Raw genomic sequence first — 21,480 nt, 5'->3', positions numbered from 1 at the left:
ATCCCTGCAGGCGGCAGCTGCCTCCTCCTCTCTCTTCCTGGATGCGAGAACCTCGGCGTTCAGTTGTGCCACTGCTTTTCTGAGGTCCTCTATCTGCTGCTCAGCCGTCATGTCGTCTGCCGTTCGTGAGCTCGCTAGTAGGCACCTGTTTCTCTCCCCTCCTCGAGGCTGTAGATGCCCACAATGGAGAGACGGAGCTTACTGTCAGAGCTGCTTGAAGATCCTAGCTCACAGAGGATCACGCTAGCCAGCGATCATTAAGTAAAAGTCTTTATTGAATTACAGTTTCCATTCTCACGCTGCTGCGCGCAAACTCTACGTCTAGTAGCTAGATCGGCGAAGCTCCGTCTGAATCTCCGCCCCTTGTGCACCAACTTAATATCCTAGCCTTGCTCCACCTTTTCCGCCTGACTGTCCTCCTCTGGGTCCCTCTACCCCCCGGGGCTTCTTCCTTCCGGGATTCTTCTGACGCTGACCCGGACCCTCCTGCCTCCTTGCGCCGGGCTTTAGGACCTGGTTCCCTTTCGGGGCTGCTTACTGCGCCGCCTTCCTCTGCATTTGAACTTGGCGCGCGCGCCCAACCTTCCACCTTCCTCTTAACCGTTTCTTCGCTCCCCGATGGAGGTGTGGCCACTCCTGACTCATGCCCTCCCTCCTGTGGCGAGCTGCCAGCGCTTCCCCCCTGGCTCCCTTCCTCTTCCCTGCTTCCTGGCGGTGACGCTGGTCCCGATTTCCAGCTGCTCCCCCCTGAGTCCCTTCTGGCTCTATCTTCCTGGGGTGCCCCCCTTGACTCCCCCCTTGCCCTGGCCACTGGTGCTCCTTTCTGTGAATCCTCTGATTCACTGGAAAGACTAGGAGATCTCGGGTCGTCGTCATCACTCATCTTTTCTTCTGCCTCCTCCCCTTCGCTCTCTGTTTCCTCCCTTGCCCGTGCCTCTGCTCCTAAACCCCTGACAGCGTGTGTTTGTTCACTTACTTACATTTAATCAATTCATCAAGTTACGGCACCTGTTATTCAATGTTGGTGTCTACATTGGCTCCCAGTACATTTCCGAGCATAATTCAAAGTGTTGGTGCTGACCTTTAAAGCCCCAAATGGCGTCAGCCCAGTATACATGAAGGAGCGTCTCCACCCCCATTGTTCAGCCCGGACACTGAGGTCCAGCTCCGAGGGCTTCTGGCAGTTCCCTCACTGCGAGAAGTGAGATTACAGGGAACCAGGCAGAGGGCCTTCTAGGTAGTGGCGCCCACCCTATGGAACACCCTCCCATCAGATGTCAAGGAAATAAACAACTATCTGACTTTTAGAAGACATCTGAAGGCAGCCCTGTTTATGGGGGTTTTTAATGTTTGATGTTTGATTGTGTTTTTAATATTCTGTTGGGAGCCTCCCAGAGTGGCTGGGGAAACCCAGGCAGATGGGCGGGGTATAAATAATTATTATTATTATTATCATTATCATTACTATTAACTTTGGCCATAGCAAACCACATTGGGGAAGGGCTGTGCAGGAGTTTGCACCAGAGGGAAGGAGGATTGGAGAGAGGGAACATGTGATTATGCCACCTTTTCTTGATCTCTTAAGACGGGCAACCAACATGGTGCTCCCCAGATGTTGCTGGACTACAATTCCCATTAGTCTTAGCCAGAATTTCCAATGGTTGGGGCGCTGGAAGTTGTAGTTCAACACCTGGAGTGCAGGCACCATGTTGGGTTATCCCCATCTTAAAGAGACCATGAGCATTACATAGCATGCGGCAGAACAGCAAACATTCAGTAACACCTGCTTTTAGGTGCCCCTTTGCAAGTACAGAAATAAAGGGGAAATAGTTCTGTATTATTTTATTTTAAATACAGTCAATTTGCAGTTTCATAAATGGCATTGCTTCTGAAGATACGGTAACGTAAACCCCCATAGTGAAGTTTAAATCCCCTTTCAGCTAATTTTTTTGAAAAGTTTATTTGTTTTTTTAAGGTTCTGCTTCCAGTGCAAGTGAAGTGGCAATAAATAACGGGCCAAGGAAGTTAATCTCTATCCAGAGCATTTTAATACATTTTGTGAGTTGAGCAGGTCCCGTGTCTCTTGCCAAATCCTTTTAGTAAATGGAAGTTGTTCACAAACAATCGTGATTGATATCCGAAGCACTGGGAGTGTATACTTTGCAGAGATTTATTTCTTAGAAGTTATAGTCTGCTGGCTAAACCACAGGATTTAGAAGTCCAGACTCTGTCCCCAGCTCTTCGGAATGCTTCATTAATTTGTCCAGATTTTGACAATTCAGTGACTCAGTTTTCAGCCCTTGTCAAGGAGAGGTTACAGGCAGAGCCCAGGATTTGCTCTTCAGTGACCTTGTACTAGAGAAGGGATAGGCAACCTGGTGTCCTCCACATTTTCTAGAATACAACACCAATCAGCTTCTGCCAGGATTAGCAATGGCCGTGGATGATAGGTTTTGTAGTCCAGCAACATCTGGGGGGGGCGACCAGATTGTCTATTATTATTATTATTATTATTATTATTATTATTATTATTATTATTATTATTATTATTATTAGACCAACTGTGGTGAACTGCATGAGGAAAGGAAGGAATTCTTAGAGGAGCAATTGCTTTTAAGGAGCAATTGGGATCTGTCCAGTTAAAGCATTTAGTGGGTCTGGGGTTGGGGAAGAGAGTGAATGGGATTCTTAGGAGTAAGTCGAGGAGATGAGGTCTCCTGTTTCATAAAAAGGAGAGCATTGTTGTTCTTATTATTTCTTTCTATTGATTTATTGGTTGGTTGGTTGGTTGGTTGGTTGATTGGTTGGTTTCCTGAGTAGGATATTCTGTTTTTTAGTGTTCTATTTTTATATATCCTGTAAGCGGTCCAGAGTGCCTGGGGAAACCCAGCCAGATGGGTGGGAAATAAATAAATAAACAACAGAAACAAGGAACAAAAAGGGGTTCATACCATAATTCTGCATTAACCAAGAAACATAGCTTAATATTTATTTGCGTTCCATTTTTCATGAACAAAACTCACGACATTGTTAATTCTAGTCTGGTCTCCCAAGGGATTTATGTTTTGAGAGTTTGAACACCGACCCAGAAGCAAGGGGGGGGGGCAGAGTGGACACATGTAAATCGATGGACAACCTTGTTCTTGGTGAGACCCTGCGACGACCATCTGCTCAACTGTACGAAGGACGCCCATAGCGTAATGCAACTTTAAAGGGTCTTAAGGAGGGAGAGGACGCGGGTGGCGCTGTGGGTTAAACCACTGAGCCTAGGACTTGCCGATCAGAAGCTCGGCGGTTCGAATCCCCGCAACGGGGTGAGCTCCCTTTGCTGGGTCCCTGCTCCTGCCAACCTAGCAGTTTGAAAGCACGTCAAAGTGCAAGTAGATAAATAGGTACCACTCCAGTGGGAAGGTAAACAGCGTTTCCATGCGCTGCTCTGGTTCGCCAGAAGCGGCTTAGTCATGCTGGCCACATGTACGCCAGAAGCTGTACGCCGGCTCCCTTGGCTAATAAAGCGAGATGAGCGCTGCAACCCCAGAGTCAGTCACGACGGGACCTAATGGTCAGGGGTCCCTTTACCTTTTTTAGGAGGGAGAGGCTGTTGGGAATGTGACCTACTTCACATAACCAATTCCCGACTTAACAAGCCAGCATGTGGAGGGGGGTGCGTGCCGCTCTGAGCATCAGATGTGCTTATTTGTCGACCGCAGACTTGTTGATGTGGCCTCGTGCCTTCATCATTAGATGGAAGCTGTAAGTTGGCAGATTAGACATGCGGCAGTGCAACACTGCTATGAGATTGCTCCACGGTGGCCAGCCCACACCTCCCACTTTGGAATTAAAAGCAAGAGACACTTTCGTGGAACTATAACCCTTAGGAACCTTTTCCCCAAAAGAGGTCAGTTGACCCTCGCAGCTGTTGAAGTGGCTAGAAGAATCACACCCTCTACAACATGACCTCCCTAAGCCTTTTATGTGCTTCTGGACTGGGCTGAGTTCCTTCCGCTCACCCCAAAACATGCAATTTCACAGACTGAATCCCATTCCACCCGTGATATTTGATGATACAGACAATCGGTGGTCCAGCCCTCTGTTATTTCATTTTCTTTTCCCTTTTGGAGACTCTCACCTTTTGGGTGCCCTCTCTGCTTGGGGCCTTAACAGACCTCCTAACTCTTCGTTATGTTTTTCACCTTGTTCCCAAGGTGGTCAAAAACTGTGTTTGCCAAGTCACCTTTCCCCCCTTAAGACGCACTCAAGCAGCTGAGCAGCCCGGGTTCTTAGCTCAGAAATATTTGCCGTGAGAGACCTTGAGAACACCAGAGATTCTCTGCAAGTGTAAACTCCTTTTACCCAGCGAATAACATTACTCACATATTTGGTTTTTCTCCCTTCCAGCCTTTATCGCTGCTCTGTACATAGACAAGGACTTGGAATATGTCCACACCTTCATGAATGTCTGCTTTTTCCCACGACTAAAGGTAGGACAGCTTGGAGTTTTGTACGTAACGCAGCAACAAATCTGGGTTTGCCACAGAGTTCCATCTTTGTTCTGTTGCATGCTCCTGCCAACCTAGCAGTTCGAAAGCACGTCAAAGTGCAAGTAGATAAATAGGTACCACTCCGGCGGGAAGGTAAACGGCGTTTCCGTGCACTGCTCTGGTTCGCCAGAAGTGGCTTAGTCATGCTGGCCACATGACCCGGAAGCTGTACACCGGCTCCCTCGGCCAAGAAAGCGAGATGAACGCCACAACCCCAGAGTCAGCCACGACTGGACCTCATGGTCAGGGGTCCCTTTACCTTTACCTTCTGTTGCATGCATGTACTTTGGTATAAACTTCAAAAAACAACAACATTAACTTGGGGCAAAACTCCTGTTTTTAACTCTGTTTCCAGCCTCTTCCTGCTCCTCTAATTGGAGCCTGCTGTTATTTCTCTGCATTATAGGAATTCATTTTAAACCAGGACTGGAACGATCCAAAATCCCAGCTCCAGCAATGCTGCTTAACTCTCCGAACAGAAGGGAAGGAGCCAGACATCCCTCTCTATAAGTAAGAAGCCTTTCTCCTTATAACTTTGTGAGCCGATCTCTCATTTTCAGCTCCACACTTGGCGTTTATTTTTGTCTCCATATCCGTATGACTCGGATTAAGCACCCTCTGCCTTTTGTTTAAAGAAGGGATTAGTTTGCCGTTTCCCCTTTTCGATCTCGAACTCAGCTTCAAGCGCCACAAATGTAGTCACGAGAGCCGCTGTGTGTGGAAGATGGGATGGCTCTAAATTCAGTGGATGAGTGATCATTTGATCCTCGCCGATAAGTTCGCATTCGCCCACCCACAAAATAGTTTCAGTGCCTCCCTTTGCACGTCAGGGAGTGGGAACTGCTGCTTTAAGCAGACTCTGTAACTCCTGCAAGTGTAACTCTCCGGAGTCATTTGGGATTGGTAGCAGAGTTACTGCTTGTCTTCAAAAAGCATGATGTTTGATGGAGTGGGCAGACTTCAGGCTTGCAAGATCTGCTTTGTTGGGTGTTGTTTTTTTTAACTCAGACCCTGAGATCTGTTGGAATTCTGCTTGGGTCAGAGGAATGTGCCACAGCGTAGGCACCGGCAGATATTCCTGTCGACCTCCCCGCGTCTCCACTCTGCTGATAAGCAGGCGAGGTCCCGGCGATTCATCTCAGATGTGTGAGAGGAACACACTGTTCACCCTCTCTCCCCTTTGGTGTCCCCCAGGAGGGGAAAGAAGCAGACAGAAAACTATTTACATCTTTTATTTCTGTCTCTCATATCAGTACAGAGAAACACGTCTGCACTCAACAACAGCAAGAAGAAACTCCACCCATGTACTTCCAGTACAGGTCATATGACACACACACTGAGCTAACATCCGGTGCTCAGTACGGATTGGACTGCCCCTTTGTTTCCATGGCAACAGTCACAAACATCCTGTTTGGCTTTCCAGCCACAAGCAGCTGACTGAGCTGCTGGAGCCTTTGCTTGCTGCAGCATTGGTGCTTTATGGTAACATACTCCCCCTAAAGTATCAATGCGTGCTGCGAGCAAAGCGTCGTCCAGAGAAGAAAACAAACAGTTGTTATACTTATAACATTCCCCTGTTGTTTCAGTTCCACCCTTGGAACTACCCGCCACTGGTTTAACCAATGTACCTCTCTGGTTGTGTGACTTCACATTTCCTTGGTTAACAACTCTCTGTTGTGCCTTTGTCTCTGACTCAGACACAGCTTCAATCTGTCCTTGATCGTTTACAACAGCAACATATGCAAGGTTAGCAAACTCTTCTGAATACCTCTTGGGTGGTACACCCTTCGTTGCTCTCTCAGACCTTCGTAAGAGCTGCTGCTCTTCTCTGCTTTCTGGTTCAGCCTCTGAACTCTCTGGAGAACCAGTACTAAGCTTAATCAGTGGTTTATCCTCCTCTTCTGAGGGTCTAGTCATTATTTGAGATTTCCTCTCAATGACTGTGACAACTGAGCTGTCTGAGCTATCAGTGTCATCATCATCAGTACCACTGAACTCAATAAGATCAAACTCATCATCATCATCATCATTATCATCTGTGGAAAAAGTGTGAACAATCACTCTCTCCCGTTCAGGAGCACTCTCTAGAAACTTTGTGAGAATCACCTGACCAGATTCAGACAAAATTACTCTGTAGAGACCTTTTTCATAACCCACAAAGATGCCTCTGGCATTCTTTACCCCACTTGGAGCTTCTGTTCTCACGTGAGACCCGAAAACCTTAAAATAGGCAACAGAAGGTTTTCTATTAAACAGCTTCTCAAAAGGAGAACATCCCAACTCTGTTGAGACTTTTCTCAACCACACATGAAGATAGGACGCTAGAGATTCGGCCCGATAATCATGTGGCAAATGTGAACTCAGCAATTGCGCATGCATTCCTTTTTGCAATTCTTTGTTCACCCTAACACAGACACATTTCTTCCATGCTTCTTCGGAAGTAGCAAGTTTGTGTCTTATCCCTTTCTCATCCAGGAATCTCTGGAAATCCTGTAAAAGAAAAACTGGCTTGTCATCTGTGAAAAGACAATCAATGTTAGCATCATGCATACTTTTAACCTTGTCACAAAACTCCTGAAACTTTTCTAAAGTTTCCTGCGGTTTCTTCATCAAGTAAACCCAAGAATAATTAGTGTAACAATCAACACACACAAGGTAATATTTTGCACCGCCCCTAGATGGTTCTAGAGGACCAATCACATCAGCATACACCCGCTGAAAAGCTCTGTCGACCTTCTTGGCCACCTTCTTGGTGCTCACACTGGTCACACCTGCAAGAGAAATTTCGTTAGAATCAGAAGTATTACATTTCATGTAATCACTTTGATCAAAAGTCAACAAATACAGTCCATCTTTCTCTTTGGCAGTAAGAAACAGTTCTCCATCTTTGTAGATCTTGCATCTTTTAGCATCATAGTACAGTTTTAGTCCCTTCTTTGCAATCTGCGAAGCACTCAGCAGACTAAATTTCAGTTCTGGAACCAGGTAAACATCGCTTATAGTCAAGTTCAGACTCTCAAGATACACAGTTCCAATTCCGGTCGCTTCCAGTTCTTGACCGTTGGCTTGTTTCACAGTGAAGCTTTGCTTCTTCAACGTCGAAAACAGTCCTCTGTGTGGGCAGAGATGCTTCGTGGCGCCGGTATCGATTATGAATGCGTTCCCAACATCTGGCGTGGTTCCTTTCGCCATCATCGCCTTTGCAGGTTTCACCTGGCACTTGGTACGGCTTTTACTTGACGCCTCAGGCTTCGTAGAGCTGTTCTTGGCTCCTTTTGACTGTCGCGGCTTCCTACAATTTCGCTGTAGATGCCCAGTCTGTCCACAATTATGGCATCGGACGGCACTCAATGCTACGGCATCACCAGCAGTGGGAAGATTTGAACTCTGTTCTTGCCTCCCTCTGTCTTTCACTTCCAGTGCAGCAAGTCTGTCGTGTTCGTTCAGGACCACAGCACACACTCTTTCCGCGGTTAGCTGAGCCGCAGGTAGCGAACCAAGCTGACTGGCAACAACCTTATAGGTGCGACTAAGGCTGTTTATCATCATGAAGCAAAACACTTCCTCCTGTAGACGGAAATTGCGTTCCACCATCTGTTGACGCAGATACTTCATCTCTGTCAGGTGCGCTTGAACATCTCCATCAGGCGCTAATCTCAGATTGGTCAACTTCTCAAAATACAGCAACGCTGAAGAACCAGCATCTCTCTGATGCGTTGTACGCAGCGCGTTCCAAACCTCTTGCGCAAATTCCAAATGCTGTATATGCACAAGCTGCGAGTCTGACACACACAGAATTATAGCAGTCCTAGCCTTCACATTCTGTGACTCCCAAGCACGCGTTGGTGCTGCTAGGATGGGATTCTCAATCACCCCAAACAGTCTCTGATTCTGCAGAAGGGCCTTCATCTTTACAGACCAAGATGAATAATTGTCGTTGGTCAGGAGGGGTGGAGAAGGCAAGCCTCCCCCCTTCTTGGCATCCATTTTGAGTCCTTGCATTGACTCTAAAAGACAAGCCTCTAAAATCCAATAGCTGGCTTGTTTACACTCTTGACACCTGGCAACTCTGACACTGGCTGCGTTGGAAAGTCCCTTTCAGCAGTTCGTGAGGACCTAGTCATAACAAAACTTTGTTTATGCCTCTCTGAGGCATAGTCTGACTGTCCAGCCCTCTCGAGTAGCTTTCCATTTCTCCTCTCTGAGGCACAGCCTTCTGAAGGACGTTGCCTAGCAACAGCGCATTCCTTTCCTCGGACAGGAAACCACAAAAATGCCTGGTATGCAGGCCTCTTCTAAGTTGGAGCTGCTTTCCCACACTCGCTCTCCGTGAAGCAGTGAATGAATCAATCTGCATTCACACTTCTAAGCCCTTAAAGTCTCATACCTTGAGCATCGGCTTGGCTGTCAGCCTTCTTCTTGTCAGCTTCTGGCTGCAGAGAATCAGCCTCTCCAATCAGGCTTCCATGGAGCAGAGGAGGACAATTCACCAGCCTCTCATGCAGAGGTCCGATGGATCGAAGAAAACAGCAACCATCCGAAGGCTGCCACTGTTGGAATTCTGCTTGGGTCAGAGGAATGTGCCACAGCGTAGGCACCGGCAGATATTCCTGTCGACCTCCCCGCGTCTCCACTCTGCTGATAAGCAGGCGAGGTCCCGGCGATTCATCTCAGATGTGTGAGAGGAACACACCGTTCACCCTCTCTCCCCTTTGGTGTCCCCCAGGAGGGGAAAGAAGCAGACAGAAAACTATTTACATCTTTTATTTCTGTCTCTCATATCAGTACAGAGAAACACGTCTGCACTCAACAACAGCAAGAAGAAACTCCACCCATGTACTTCCAGTACAGGTCATATGACACACACACTGAGCTAACATCCGGTGCTCAGTACGGATTGGACTGCCCCTTTGTTTCCATGGCAACAGTCACAAACATCCTGTTTGGCTTTCCAGCCACAAGCAGCTGACTGAGCTGCTGGAGCCTTTGCTTGCTGCAGCATTGGTGCTTTATGGTAACAAGATCCTCCAACTAGAAATTGTGCAAAAGACATAGACTTCATATTAAAGAATTCGGAGCCCAGGAATATAGAGATAGAGATGTGTGGGTGTGGGTGTGTGTGTGTGTGAGAGAGAGAGAGAGAGAGAATTATCATAGAATTGTAGAGTTGGAAGGGACACTGCGAATCATCTAGTCCAGTGTTGGCCAAACTTGGCCCTCCAGCTGTTTTTGGACTACAACTCCCATCATCCCTAGCTAACAGGACCAGCGGTCAGGGATGATGGGAATTGTAGTCCTAAAACAGCTTGGCCAACACTGATCTAGTTCAATCCCCTGGAATGCAGGAATGTGCAGGGATCGAACCTGCAACCTTGGCATTATCAGTGCCACACTCTAACCAATGGAGCTATCCAGCCCAATGGAAGAAAGCACACAGGCCTTTCCGAAGATCCACTCACGGCCACCTCAATCTTTCTTCATTTTGGCAGCTTAATTTTGTGGGGTGCAATGAGCTATTTTGTTGCTGTTTGGCCGTTGGAAACGGCAGGGATCTCCAGATCTACCTTCTGCCTGCTCCTGGGGCAGAGCGCCCATTGCAGCGGGCAAGAGGAATATTCTGATGCAGGGCAAAGAGAGCCAGAGTGCAGCAGGTGTTCATCTCTCGATGGACTCAGGGAACAGCGAAGAGGCAGTGCGAACCCTCCCCTTTTCCTTCTCGTTCTCTGTTTCTGCCGTTCTTAAGCTGAAGCAGGATGAGAATGGAGACGCTCCTGTTTGGCCGGCGTGTGATGCCAGAGTGTTTGCACAGAGGCAGGGAGGACGTGCTTGCCAGGGTGGGCCACTCAGTGACGCATTGCAACGTGCATATCCCTCACAGAAGGATCCCCACCAGAGAGGACCCGGGACTCCAGGGCCGGTGAGCTTTAGCCTTCACGGGCTTTAGCCTTGACTTCTTCCCACAGATGTGAATGATCTACAGTCCTTCACCGGGGGCCCAAAGCAGCCTTCCCAAAATCTGGTGTCCTCCAGATATTTTGGACCACAACCTCCATTAGCTCCAGGCAGCATGGACTGTAGTCAGAGTTGTAATCATATACAGTGGTACCTCAGGTTACAGACGCTTCAGGTTACAGACGCTTCAGGTTACGGACTCTGCTAACCCAGAAATAGTACCTCAGGTTAAGAACTTTGCTTCAGGATGAGAACAGAAATTGTGCGGTTGCGGCGTGGCAGCAGTGGGAGGCCCCATTAGCTAAAGTGGTGCTTCAGGTTAAGAGCAGTTTCAGGTTAAGAACAGACCTCCGAAACGAATGAAGTTCTTAACCCGAGTTACCACTGTATAGCTGGGGAGCCCCATCTTGGAGAAGGCTGGGGGGGCGGAAGGAAGGGAGACTTTAAGGACAGCACTAGAGTTTGCCCTAAGCTGCTCTGAGCCCCTGGTGACTCCTGCCTGTGTTGGTTAAAAGAATGGATTACATTGGATAATGCAGACATCCTGGACCTAGAAGGCCACGATTTAAAATTCGGCTGGCATGTATGTCTACGGTATGGGAAGGCGACAATTTACAAAAGTTTTACAAACCATATTCTAAGGAAGAATTTGCATGGAGTTTGGGAGAAATGTACAAATCTGTTGGAAAGTATGACACCTTTGTGGCTATCTCCTATTGAGGCTATTACAATAAAGGGAATTAATAAGGACAACTTACAGGGAATTGCTATGCTATGCTTTACAGAGGAATTAATGGAAAGTAAGGAGCCATGTTACAGACTGGCTAAAATATCATCAGTTACATGAAATGTTTAAAATAAACAGGGAAACTGGGTTTTTTTTGGACCAAACTCACAATTTGAAAAAGAACTCTTAGAAAATAAAGAAAAACTTTTATCTAAAATGTTATTAGAATGGGAAACAAAAGACGAGCTTGTCAAAGTCTCCATGACACGCTGGGCAATAGATATAGGACACAATATAGATTTTAATCTCTGGGGGGGAAACGATCTGAAATTTTTACATCATGTTATTCCTTGAAGGAGAACTACCTGAAAATGATTTACAGATGGTCTCTAACTTCGAGTAGACTTGCTAAGATGTATAAGACTGAATCAGATATGTGTTGGAGATGCAATGAGACTGGTGACTCCATCTTTTGACGATCCATCCATCCCGCCCTTTAAGTTGTACCATTTTTTCCTGGACTCTGTTTTGTGGCCACAGGAAAGGGACAGAAAATTGGGATCTGGCATGGATGGAAGGATTATTGTAAACTGTTTTAAAGTGTAGCTCAGTAATGAAACTTTGACATTTGAATGGTCTAGCGCCTCTCTTGCAACAGATCGTCTTGTTTCATGGCGGGCGGAAAGAATGTATAGATCCATAGGCAATTTGGGATGAGCTGTTTGGTTGACTTGAAGCCACCATTGTTTATTTCCACTGTAAAGCGTTTCCTAAATGTACCTTAACCGCTGATACTGTGTAGAACCAATACTCAGCGTGACATTGGAGATGGATCGGAGGGGGAAACGGGAAAGAGAAGCAAATTTATTGTTTGTCTGAGAACTCGTGTCTCATCTTAAAATGGCTGCAGATTTATATCAAACTCTTCGTCCAAAGGGAAAGCTGTCTGGTTAGTAGTGACATATCCTGCAACTTTCCGTTACTGATGGGGCAATTTGCAGTAGTTGCCATTTAGAGCGACAGCATTTGTCACCATACCTTATATTTCTATCCCGAAGATCTGAATTTGCCAAAAAGTGTAAATGCCTATAATTCTACACCAAGCGTACATAAATACTTCACTTTTAAAGCAATGACGTGTTTGCAGTGCCTTGTAAAATTATCCATAAAGTGCTGTTTGTCTGCAATCCCGTGATTAATCTTTGCAGACAGGGGGGCATTTCTGTTAAGAGGCCTTAGTAAGTCCTGCTTTCAAAAGTGTGACTTTTTTTGTGTGTTACTGTCTTTCCTGGGACTTAGGACTCTGCAAACAGTCGGACCCTCTCATGCCAGGACATACACCGTAGCTGTTTATTTTAAAGGCGAAAGAATAGGATGCGGTAAAGGACCAAGGTATGGTAAATTTTTGAATACACGTTTAATTAAACAGGTGTTTTGAGAGCTACAGGGAATCCCTTGGCGATTTAGATGGTGCTCCTTAAGAAAGCGAATGCTAGAATTCCCACTACTCCCATTTAAGTCTGTATCTGGCCAAAATAAGATGTTGCATAGAGCCTCTATAGCTCCATGGCTAGAGTGCCAGGGACAGAAGGCCTGCGTTCGAATTCTAGTTCAGCCATGGCCTTTCTGAGCAGCCTTCAGACAGATTAGTCTCTCCCGGTTTTCATTTCCATTAATGGAAGAACAGCAACACACTTTGTAGGTTTGTATTGAAGATGAATGAGAAAAGCATCTTAGGGACTGCACAGTGAGGGTGCCAGTTGCATGATAAATAATATTTAAAGGGTTTCTCCTTCTCCATTGATCACCTCCTTGTCCGGACTGCACTGATTCTAAGAATAAGATAAAAATAATTCCTAATAAAATATTAGCGGGAAAGTGTTCTATTTGCTGTAATATCGCCATCCATTTTTCTAGAGCTGTAGAGTTTGCCTGTTGGTTGGTCGGTCGGTTTTAAATTTAATATTTTCATTAAAACAATTCGCCGAAGAATTATGAAAGGGGAAGATCTTAGTAGTATTGATCTGAAGTTTTAAAAACAACTCGCTGGAACGGGTTTGTGTGTGTGCCTGTGCATGAAGGGTTTTTATGGGAACAAGTGCCCAATAATTATTTGAAGAATTAGTCTCAGCAGAGCCATCAGAGTGGTTGCTTCTCGGAAGCTGTAGTTTACCCCATAAATACATTTGCCATGATTTCTCCCCCTTTCCTTTCTTTTCTTTTCTTTTCTTTTTTTAAAACAGCATTCAGCAAGCAGAGATGTGCGCAGCAATGGATGCCTTGGAAAAATGTAAGAGGCTTTCTTGGGTTATTTTGTTCTGGGGGTTGGGACAGGGGATGTGCAAGCATTACCTATGGGAGAGAGAGAGAGAGAGAGAGAGAGAGAGAGAGAGAACACACATAAAACAAGCAAATGGCAGTCAACACCAGCATCCCCATCCACCTTCCCCCTCCATTTCTTTTAGACGATTTTGAATTGAAAATTTGCTTACATAACACACACATTTGTATTAAATCAAAAATGTTCCCCTCCCCAGTGAGGCAGAGCCATTACACAAGCTTCCTGGCAAGTGGGTCTCAACAAGCCAGCCGTGGAATTTTTTTTTTTATTATTATTCTTTTAATGGCCGGGGCTTTTAAATCGCTCTATCATTAGACCACAGTGACAAGATTTTCTGGGCTAGAAGCAGATACGGCTATGTGGCGCCGTGTGAAATGAGAGATCGCAGTTCCAGGTAGAGAATAAACCAGACTCTGTTATGACCCAACTCGGATAGCCAAGAAAGCATTGCAATCCCAAGTCCTTTCTGTTGGGAATAATTCAGGCTGAAATTCCCAGGTGTCAAAAAAAAGGTTATGGATGCCACTACTGCGGCCCGTTTTTTGTTAGCACAAAAATGGAAAACGAGCAAGGTCCCAACTAAAGGAAGAATGGCAACTTAAGTTGACAGAATACGCGCAGCTTGCAGACTTAACATATAGAATGAAAGAACAAGAAGAGCATACGTTTAGAGAAGATTGGAAAACGTTTATTGGACATATGGGAAATAACTGTGTACAGCTGAAAACGCTGGCAGCATTAGGATAAATTCAACAGTGTAAGTAAACCTTGATGGATGTAATAATGGAATATAGTTTTGGTAAAATATGCAGGGATTTATGATATGCAAAATGAACCATGCAAAGAGAAGAAGGAAAGTCATTGATATTGTAAGGATGTAAACATGAGTACTTTAAATTATAAAACAGAAAATTTAATAAGATAGATAGATAGATAGATAGATAGATGATATATAGCATTGCAATCCGTAAATCAGTTCTGCTTTTTTAATATGCACCCCAGAGAGTTCCTTTACCTGGTCAATTGGACAAGAATAAATGATAGGACATAACAAGAGCCTTCTGGATCAGGCCAGTGGTCCCTCCATCTAGTCCAGCATCTTGTTCTCACAGTGGCCAACCAGATATGTCTAGATGTGTCCAAATGCAGGACCCAAGTACAAAAGCAATCTGACCACTTGTGATTACCAGCAGCTGATATGCAGAGGCAGACTGCCTTGAACAGTAAGGTAGAAGGTAAAGGACCCCTGGGCAGTTAAGTCCAGTCAAAGGCAACTATGGGGTTGCAACACCCATCTCGCTTTCAGGCCGAGGGAGCCAGCGTTTGTCCACAGACAGCTTTCCGGCTCATGCGGCCAGCATGACTAAACTTCAGGCGCAACAGAACACCATGACGGAAACCAGAGCGCATGGAAACGCCATTTACCTTCCCGCCGCAGCGGTACCTATTTATCTACTTGCACTGGTGTGCTTTTGAACTGCTAGGTTGGCAGGAGCTGGGACAGAGCAATGGGAGCTCACCCCATCGTGCGGATTCGAAACGCCAGCCTTCTGATCGGCAAGCCCAAGAGGCTCAGTGGTTTAGACCATAGCACCACCCTTGGACATTAGAGACGTATCACAGCTACCGGAGCGAGTATTTTCACCCTCCATTAATTTGTCTAGTCCTCTTTTAAGGCTACCACAAGTTTGCAGCCGTCGCTTCTTGAGGGAGCAAAATCCATTGTTTCACTATGCACTTTGCGAAGATGGTGACAGCAGCCACGAAATTAAAAGGCGCCTGCTTCTTGGGAGAAAAGCAATGACAAACCTAGACAGCATCTTAAAAAGCAGAGACATCACCTTGCCAACAAAGGTCTGTATAGTTAAAGCTATGGTTTTCCCAGTAGTGATGTATGGAAGTGAGAGCTGGACCATAAAGAAGGCTGATCGCCGAAGAATTGATGCTTTTGAATTATGGTGGTGGAGGAGACTCTTGAGAGTCCCATGGACTGCAAGAAGATCAAACCTATCCATTCTGAAGGAAATCAGCCCTGAGTGCTCACTGGAAGGACAGATCCTGAAGCTGAGGCTCCAGTACTTTGGCCACCTCATGAGAAGAGAAGACTCCCTGGAAAAGACCCTGATGTTGGGAAAGATGGAGGGCACAAGGAGAAGGGACGACAGAGGATGAGATGGTTGGACAGTGGTCTCGAAGCTACCAGCATGAGTGTGACTAAACTGCGGGAGGCAGTGGAAGACAGGAGTGCCTGGTGTGCTCTGGTCCATGGGGTCACGAAGAGTCGGACACCACTAAACGACTAAACAACAACTTTCTTTTGCTTGTCCTGAATTGTCTAATGTCAAGCTTTACCGGATGATGCCCAAGTTCTAGTGTTAGGAGAGAGAGAAGGAAACACTTCTCCCAAAGTACGCCACGCAAAAATCTGCACTCTGTCTTCCGTGCCTCCTTTTGCCTGCCTTTCCTCTAAACTGAAAAGCCGCAATTGCTGTAACCTTTCATCACGGAGGAGTTGCTCCAGACCCTTGATCATCTTGTTTGCCCTTCCCCAAACCTTTCCCAATATCCTTTTTGAGGTGAGGTGACCAGAACGGTACTCATTATTCCAGATGTGGTCACACCATGGAGTTGTATAATAGTGTTAAGAAACTTGGAGGGAAATGCCTTCTCAGCAATGTAGAACATCCTCCCATCAGATGTCAAAGGGATAAAGAACCATACGTATAAATAAATTATTATTATTATTATTATTATTATTATTATTATTATTATTATTATTATTATTCAACTTTTAGAAGACATCTGAAAGCAGCCCTGTATCGGGATGCTTTTAATGTTTGATGTTTTTATTATGTTTTTATGTGTGTTGGAAGCTGCCCAGTGTGGCTGGGGCAACCCAGTCAGATGGGTGGGATAATCATCATCATCATCATCATCATCATCATCTAGGGTATTCAGAAACCTATAATTAAACATATAGGAAGTCTGTGCGGGTCATTTTTATTTTTCAAAATGCATTGATGGTCCTTCTTTTCCTCTCTGATATGGACATAGGTTGGAAGGTTATTTGTGGTAAGGGGACCTCAGGTCATGTTGTTTCTGAGCGCATTGCGCTTTACACTCTAGGCCTTAAACAAATGTGGTGTCAGTTGCGTAGGCTCAAGGAGAGATGTGGCAGTAAGCAAGTAAGCGCAAAACTGGCCCTCCAGCGTTTGCTTTGAGCATATTTGCTCAAGGTAAAGCGATTTAGCGTGCAGTTTCAGCCTTGAAAATTCAGCAAAGTGATGGCAGGTTTTCCATTCTGCGTTCCTTTATGTGTCTAGCCCTCTCCCCCTTTGTAAGCATAATCCCCCCAAAAAGTCACAATATTTCAGGCCTAGTTGGCGGGGAGTCGGTCAAGTGAAGTGCTGAGCTCTCTGGCCTCGGTCCAGCGAAGCACTTAAGCCCATGCTTAAATTCAGGCACACGAGTCATTCCACTGACATTCATGATCTAGGCATTGTGATTAAAATAAAGTCGGCGCTTTGCTAGATGGGGGCCAGAGCGCTCACCTTGCAGGATTGATTGCAAAACCCGCAAGCTGCTGCCAAACAGGGACTTAAATCTTTGTGCTACAACCCCAGATAACTCTTAATCTCGTTGAAATCTCTGGCAAAAGTCGCCGTACTTTTATCTATCAAGAGTTGAGCTCATCTGCTTACATCAGCCAAACAGTCGGTAGCCTTCAGTCGCTGTCTTGGAAGAATTAATATCATTTTTTTAAACAGGTGCATTTAAAATGTGCGCTTTTGAGAGAGGTCCATTTTTACGGTATGATTTCTTTCCATTATTTCCTTTTGTGTACGAATACGGAGCACCAATGTGGTATGTGAAGTCTCACCTCTCTGCCCCACATGCAAGATTTTCACCTTCTGTACTCCCCTGAGTTAATATGAGAGCCTCCGAAATACGGAAAGGAAAACGACGAAATAGCAGAAGGCGCAGTCTCTCCCCCACAAGAACTTCCGTCTAAAGCCATCAGAGGTTCTTAAACCCGCCGTGTGTGTCAGGGCGACTCAGATCTTACGAGGAGAAGGGCTTTCAAGCAATTCTGGGAAAAACACAAGCGGGAGACTTCACCGAACTTTTGTCGTCCATAAGTGGCACTTCGTTTGGTACATCAGATCTGCAAGAAGAGTACAAAAGGACCACACTTTGCACAGGAGTGCCTTTGCGGTACCAGAGACTTAGCGGCTGGCGGCATCTTCCAAGCTTTTGAGGAGAGAGACCCGGAGAAGGGGAGGGAGAGAGAATGGAATCGCTTCTGCAAGAGGAGGTTGTTTGTTTATGGAGACGGCCTTGGGTTCAGAAGTGGCTGAGCCCTTCATTCAAGCCTCCTTCTCAGCCTCTTGCATCAGCTGTGTTTCCTATAATGTCCCCGAAAGCATCATCTTCCCAAGGACACCAGCTGTTTCTGCGTCAGCACTAGCAAGTCAATCACAAAGAGCAATTTCTCATCTGGCACCACATCCGACGGAGGCGACGCTTTCGCCGGCGACCTTCCACCTGGCATCGCCACTATGGATGATGTGTTTGTCTACCTTATTCTGCACCGCTCTTGCCGAGCAGTATATATTAACTCCTGTTGGCTTCTCAATTGTATATATTGGTTTTTAAGAGCTGAACAGCTTTCCCCCCCCCCGCCCCTCCCTGATGCCCATTATGGTGGTAATGGGGGAGATTATCTTGATTAGCACCAGATGGAGCCCTTCTTGTCCTTGATGAAAAATGATAGCTTCCCAAAGTACGGAGACTTTCCCAGTATAGTTCACTGATCTGTTACAAATTTTCCATAAGGATACTCCATTCTGCCCCCCCTCCCCCCCCGGCTAAAATGTTTCATGTTAGAGGCTCGCAAATTGCTCAATAAGTACATTTGGGTAGGATCTTCAAATGGAGGAATAAATAGCCAGATTCAAATTGTTGATATATACATAAATATACACACACACATACACAACCATTGCTATTGGGTAACATGATTTCCCACTCACCCATTGTTTGACTTGGAAAGATCCTGGAGGCAGCTTTCATTATAATAATAATAAATTTTATTTATACCCCGCCTTCCCCAGCCAAGACTGGGCTCATGGCTGCTAACACCAGGTATCAAAACAATTGATTAAAATACAACTTAAAAACAATATTAAAATACAGCACTAAAATAATCAAGTTGGCTCTGCTTTTGTCTCCAGGGTGTAGCATTGTCTGAAGTAGCATCACCTAGGTTGAAGCTACACATATATACAAAAAGCTGTGAAAATGTTTAAAAAAAAAATTAAAATCTATATATGGAATTTGCCATTAGCTCACCAGCGCCATCTAGGGTCACATGTGTATAATGCACTTAAAACATTATAATTGCAGCTGTACGGTAAAGGTAAAGGACCCCTGGATAGTTAAGTCCAGTCAAAGGTGGCTATGGGGTTGTGGCGCTCATCTCGCTTTGAGGCTGAGGGGGCCGGCATTTGTCCATAGACAGCTTTCTGGGTCATGTGGCCAGTATGACTTAACCGCTTCTGGTGCAAGGGGACACCATGATGGAAGCCAGAGCGCACGGAAATGCTGTTTACCTTCCCACCACAGTGGTATCTATTTATCTACTTGCACTGGTGTGCTTTTGAACTGCTAGGTTGGCCAGAGCTGGGACAGAACAACAATTCGTGGGCGTTTGAATCACCAAACTTCTGATCAACAAGCCCAAGAGGCTCTGTGGTTTAGACCACAGCGCTGCCCGCTGAGTCCCTAGGCAAAGTCCTGCGTTTGTTAAGTCACTGGCTCCCAGCCATTTTGACACAGCCAGCACACATCTTTTAATTTATGGATGTTTTATGATGGCCTTTACAGTCGTAATGGGATGCGGGTGGTGCTGTGGGTTCAACCACAGAGCCCAGGACTTGCTGATCAGAAGGTCGGTGGTTCAAATCCCCGCGACAGGGTGAGCTCCCGTTGCTCGGTCCCTGCTCCTGCCAACCTAGCAGTTCGAAAGCATGTCAAAGTGCAAGTACATAAATAGGCACCACTCTGGCGGGAAGGTAAACGGCGTTTTCGTGCACTGCTCTTGTTCGCCAGAAAGCGGCTTAGTCATGCTTGCCACATGACCCGGAAACTCTGCAGACAAATGCTGGCTCCCTCGGCCTATAGAGCAAGATAATAATAATAATAATAATAATAATAATAATAATAATAATAATAATAATAATAATAATAATAATAATAATTATTTATCATTTGTACCCCGCCCATCTGGCTGGGTTTCCCCAACCACTCTGTGCGGCTTCCAACAAAGATGAAAAATACACTAAAATGTCACATATTAAAAACTTCGCTGAACAGGGCTGTCTTCAGATGTCTTCTGAATGTCAGGTAGTTGTTTATCGCTTTGACATCTGCTGGAAGGGCGTTCCACAGGGCGGGTGCCACTACCGAGAAGGCCCTCTGCCTGGTTCCCTGTAACATGGCCTCTCGCAGTGATGGAACCGCCAGAAGGTCCTCGGAGCTGGGCGGAGATGAGCGCCACAACCCCAGAGTCGGTCACGACTGGACCTAATGGTCAGGGGTCCCTTTACTTTTACCTTTTTTTTATACAGCCGTAACTTGGTTTTCAAACAGCTTAGTTCTCGAATGTTTTGGCGCCTGAACACCGCAAACCCAGGAGTGTTCCGGTTTGCAAACTATTTTTGGAAGCCGAACATTCAACGGGGACTCTGCGGCTTCCAATTGGCTGCAGCCAATCAGAAGCCACGCTTTGGTTTTTGAACGTTTTGGAAGTCGAACGGACTTCTGGAATGCATTCCATTCGACTTCCAAGGTATTTGTAATGCTTAATAAAGGTTTGGCAAAGTACAATTTGGGGGACGTTTTGGCTGGGGACAATGCTCTTTTCATTCATGAAACTCTCTGTTAAGCCTTGGGTGAAGTCTCCTATTTCCGCACCCTGACAGAAATTTTGACCGTGAGTGTGATAAGTAAACGTATTACATGACCATAGCTGGAAATGTTCCTTATCCTGCCTGGTGTAATAGAATAATGAACACTCGGAATGCCTGGTCTTTATTTTAACGCATGAAACATTTCTTCTTGCCTCAGATAACTTTCCTCAGATGGCCCATCAGAAACGATTCATTGAGCGGAAGTACAGGCAAGAGCTTAAAGAAATGAGGTGGGAACGAGAGCATCAGGAAAGAGAGCTGGAGGAAGCGGACGACATCCGGAAATAAGTACAGGCCATGGAAGCAAACGGTGGATTTGCCTGCTTAATAACTTTGATGTGGGCCTGTGGAGACATAGCCTACTTTTGCGTAAAGGATGAACGAAGTCTGCTCATTAAATCATGTTTCATGTTAATTGTTACTTTTTACATAAAAAAGAATGTGTTTTATTCCATTTTTAGCTAGTAAAGTTTTATTCACAAGGCTTGACGAAACAATTTCTTTTAACATTCTTTCTGAAGAATTGTGCTTTTTGTTTTCCATCTTGAGTTTGCGGAATAATAAAGTGTTTTATTTCAAAACGGGTAACCATCTCCGAAAAAGGGAAAAGCTTTGTGTTCGTCGGAGTCTTTAATCATGGAAAATAATAAGGCAGAAATGAGATGCTGCTTCCACCATCTCGCCTTGATCTCTGTCTGGGTTGTGCTACCACTGGAAAGACGTGGGTTAATCTGTGCTGGGGTTGGATCCAGGGAGATGAGATGATCTAGCTCAGAAATATTTCCTCAGTACAGCACCTGATAGCAGGATAAATGAGGAAAATCTAAGCATCATTCACAAGAGATGAACCAAAATGCTGGGTTCCATAAACAGCGTCATCCGTAAGTGAAATCTAAAAAAGAACAGTTTTTTTATAATGTGCAGATTGTGTATCCTCTGTCCTGTATT

At 45.6% G+C, this 21,480-nt stretch overlaps 1 protein-coding gene across 2 annotated transcripts in view; it reads left to right on the top strand.

The window, feature by feature from the left end:
• The window catches only part of DROSHA (drosha ribonuclease III), a 96,677-nt gene extending 75,557 nt beyond the window's left edge, over positions 1-21,120 (top strand). For both annotated transcript variants that reach the window (XM_081206163.1, XM_081206162.1), the window contains exons 28-32: positions 4,399-4,481; positions 4,948-5,051; positions 12,520-12,612; positions 13,464-13,510; positions 20,690-21,120. In XM_081206163.1, the coding sequence (XP_081062289.1) occupies positions 4,399-4,481; positions 4,948-5,051; positions 12,520-12,612; positions 13,464-13,510; positions 20,690-20,820 (458 nt within the window). In that variant the 3' untranslated portion in view covers positions 20,821-21,120. The remainder of the gene's footprint in view (positions 1-4,398; positions 4,482-4,947; positions 5,052-12,519; positions 12,613-13,463; positions 13,511-20,689) is intronic.
• Positions 21,121-21,480: the final 360 nt, after the last annotated feature.

Source organism: Podarcis bocagei (assembly GCF_964188305.1).
Source record: "Podarcis bocagei genome assembly, chromosome: 8".
In the NCBI taxonomy this organism is placed as follows: Eukaryota; Metazoa; Chordata; class Lepidosauria; order Squamata; family Lacertidae; genus Podarcis; species Podarcis bocagei.
Note: the sequence above shows the minus strand (reverse complement) of the source record. Positions and strands in the feature narration are given on the sequence as shown.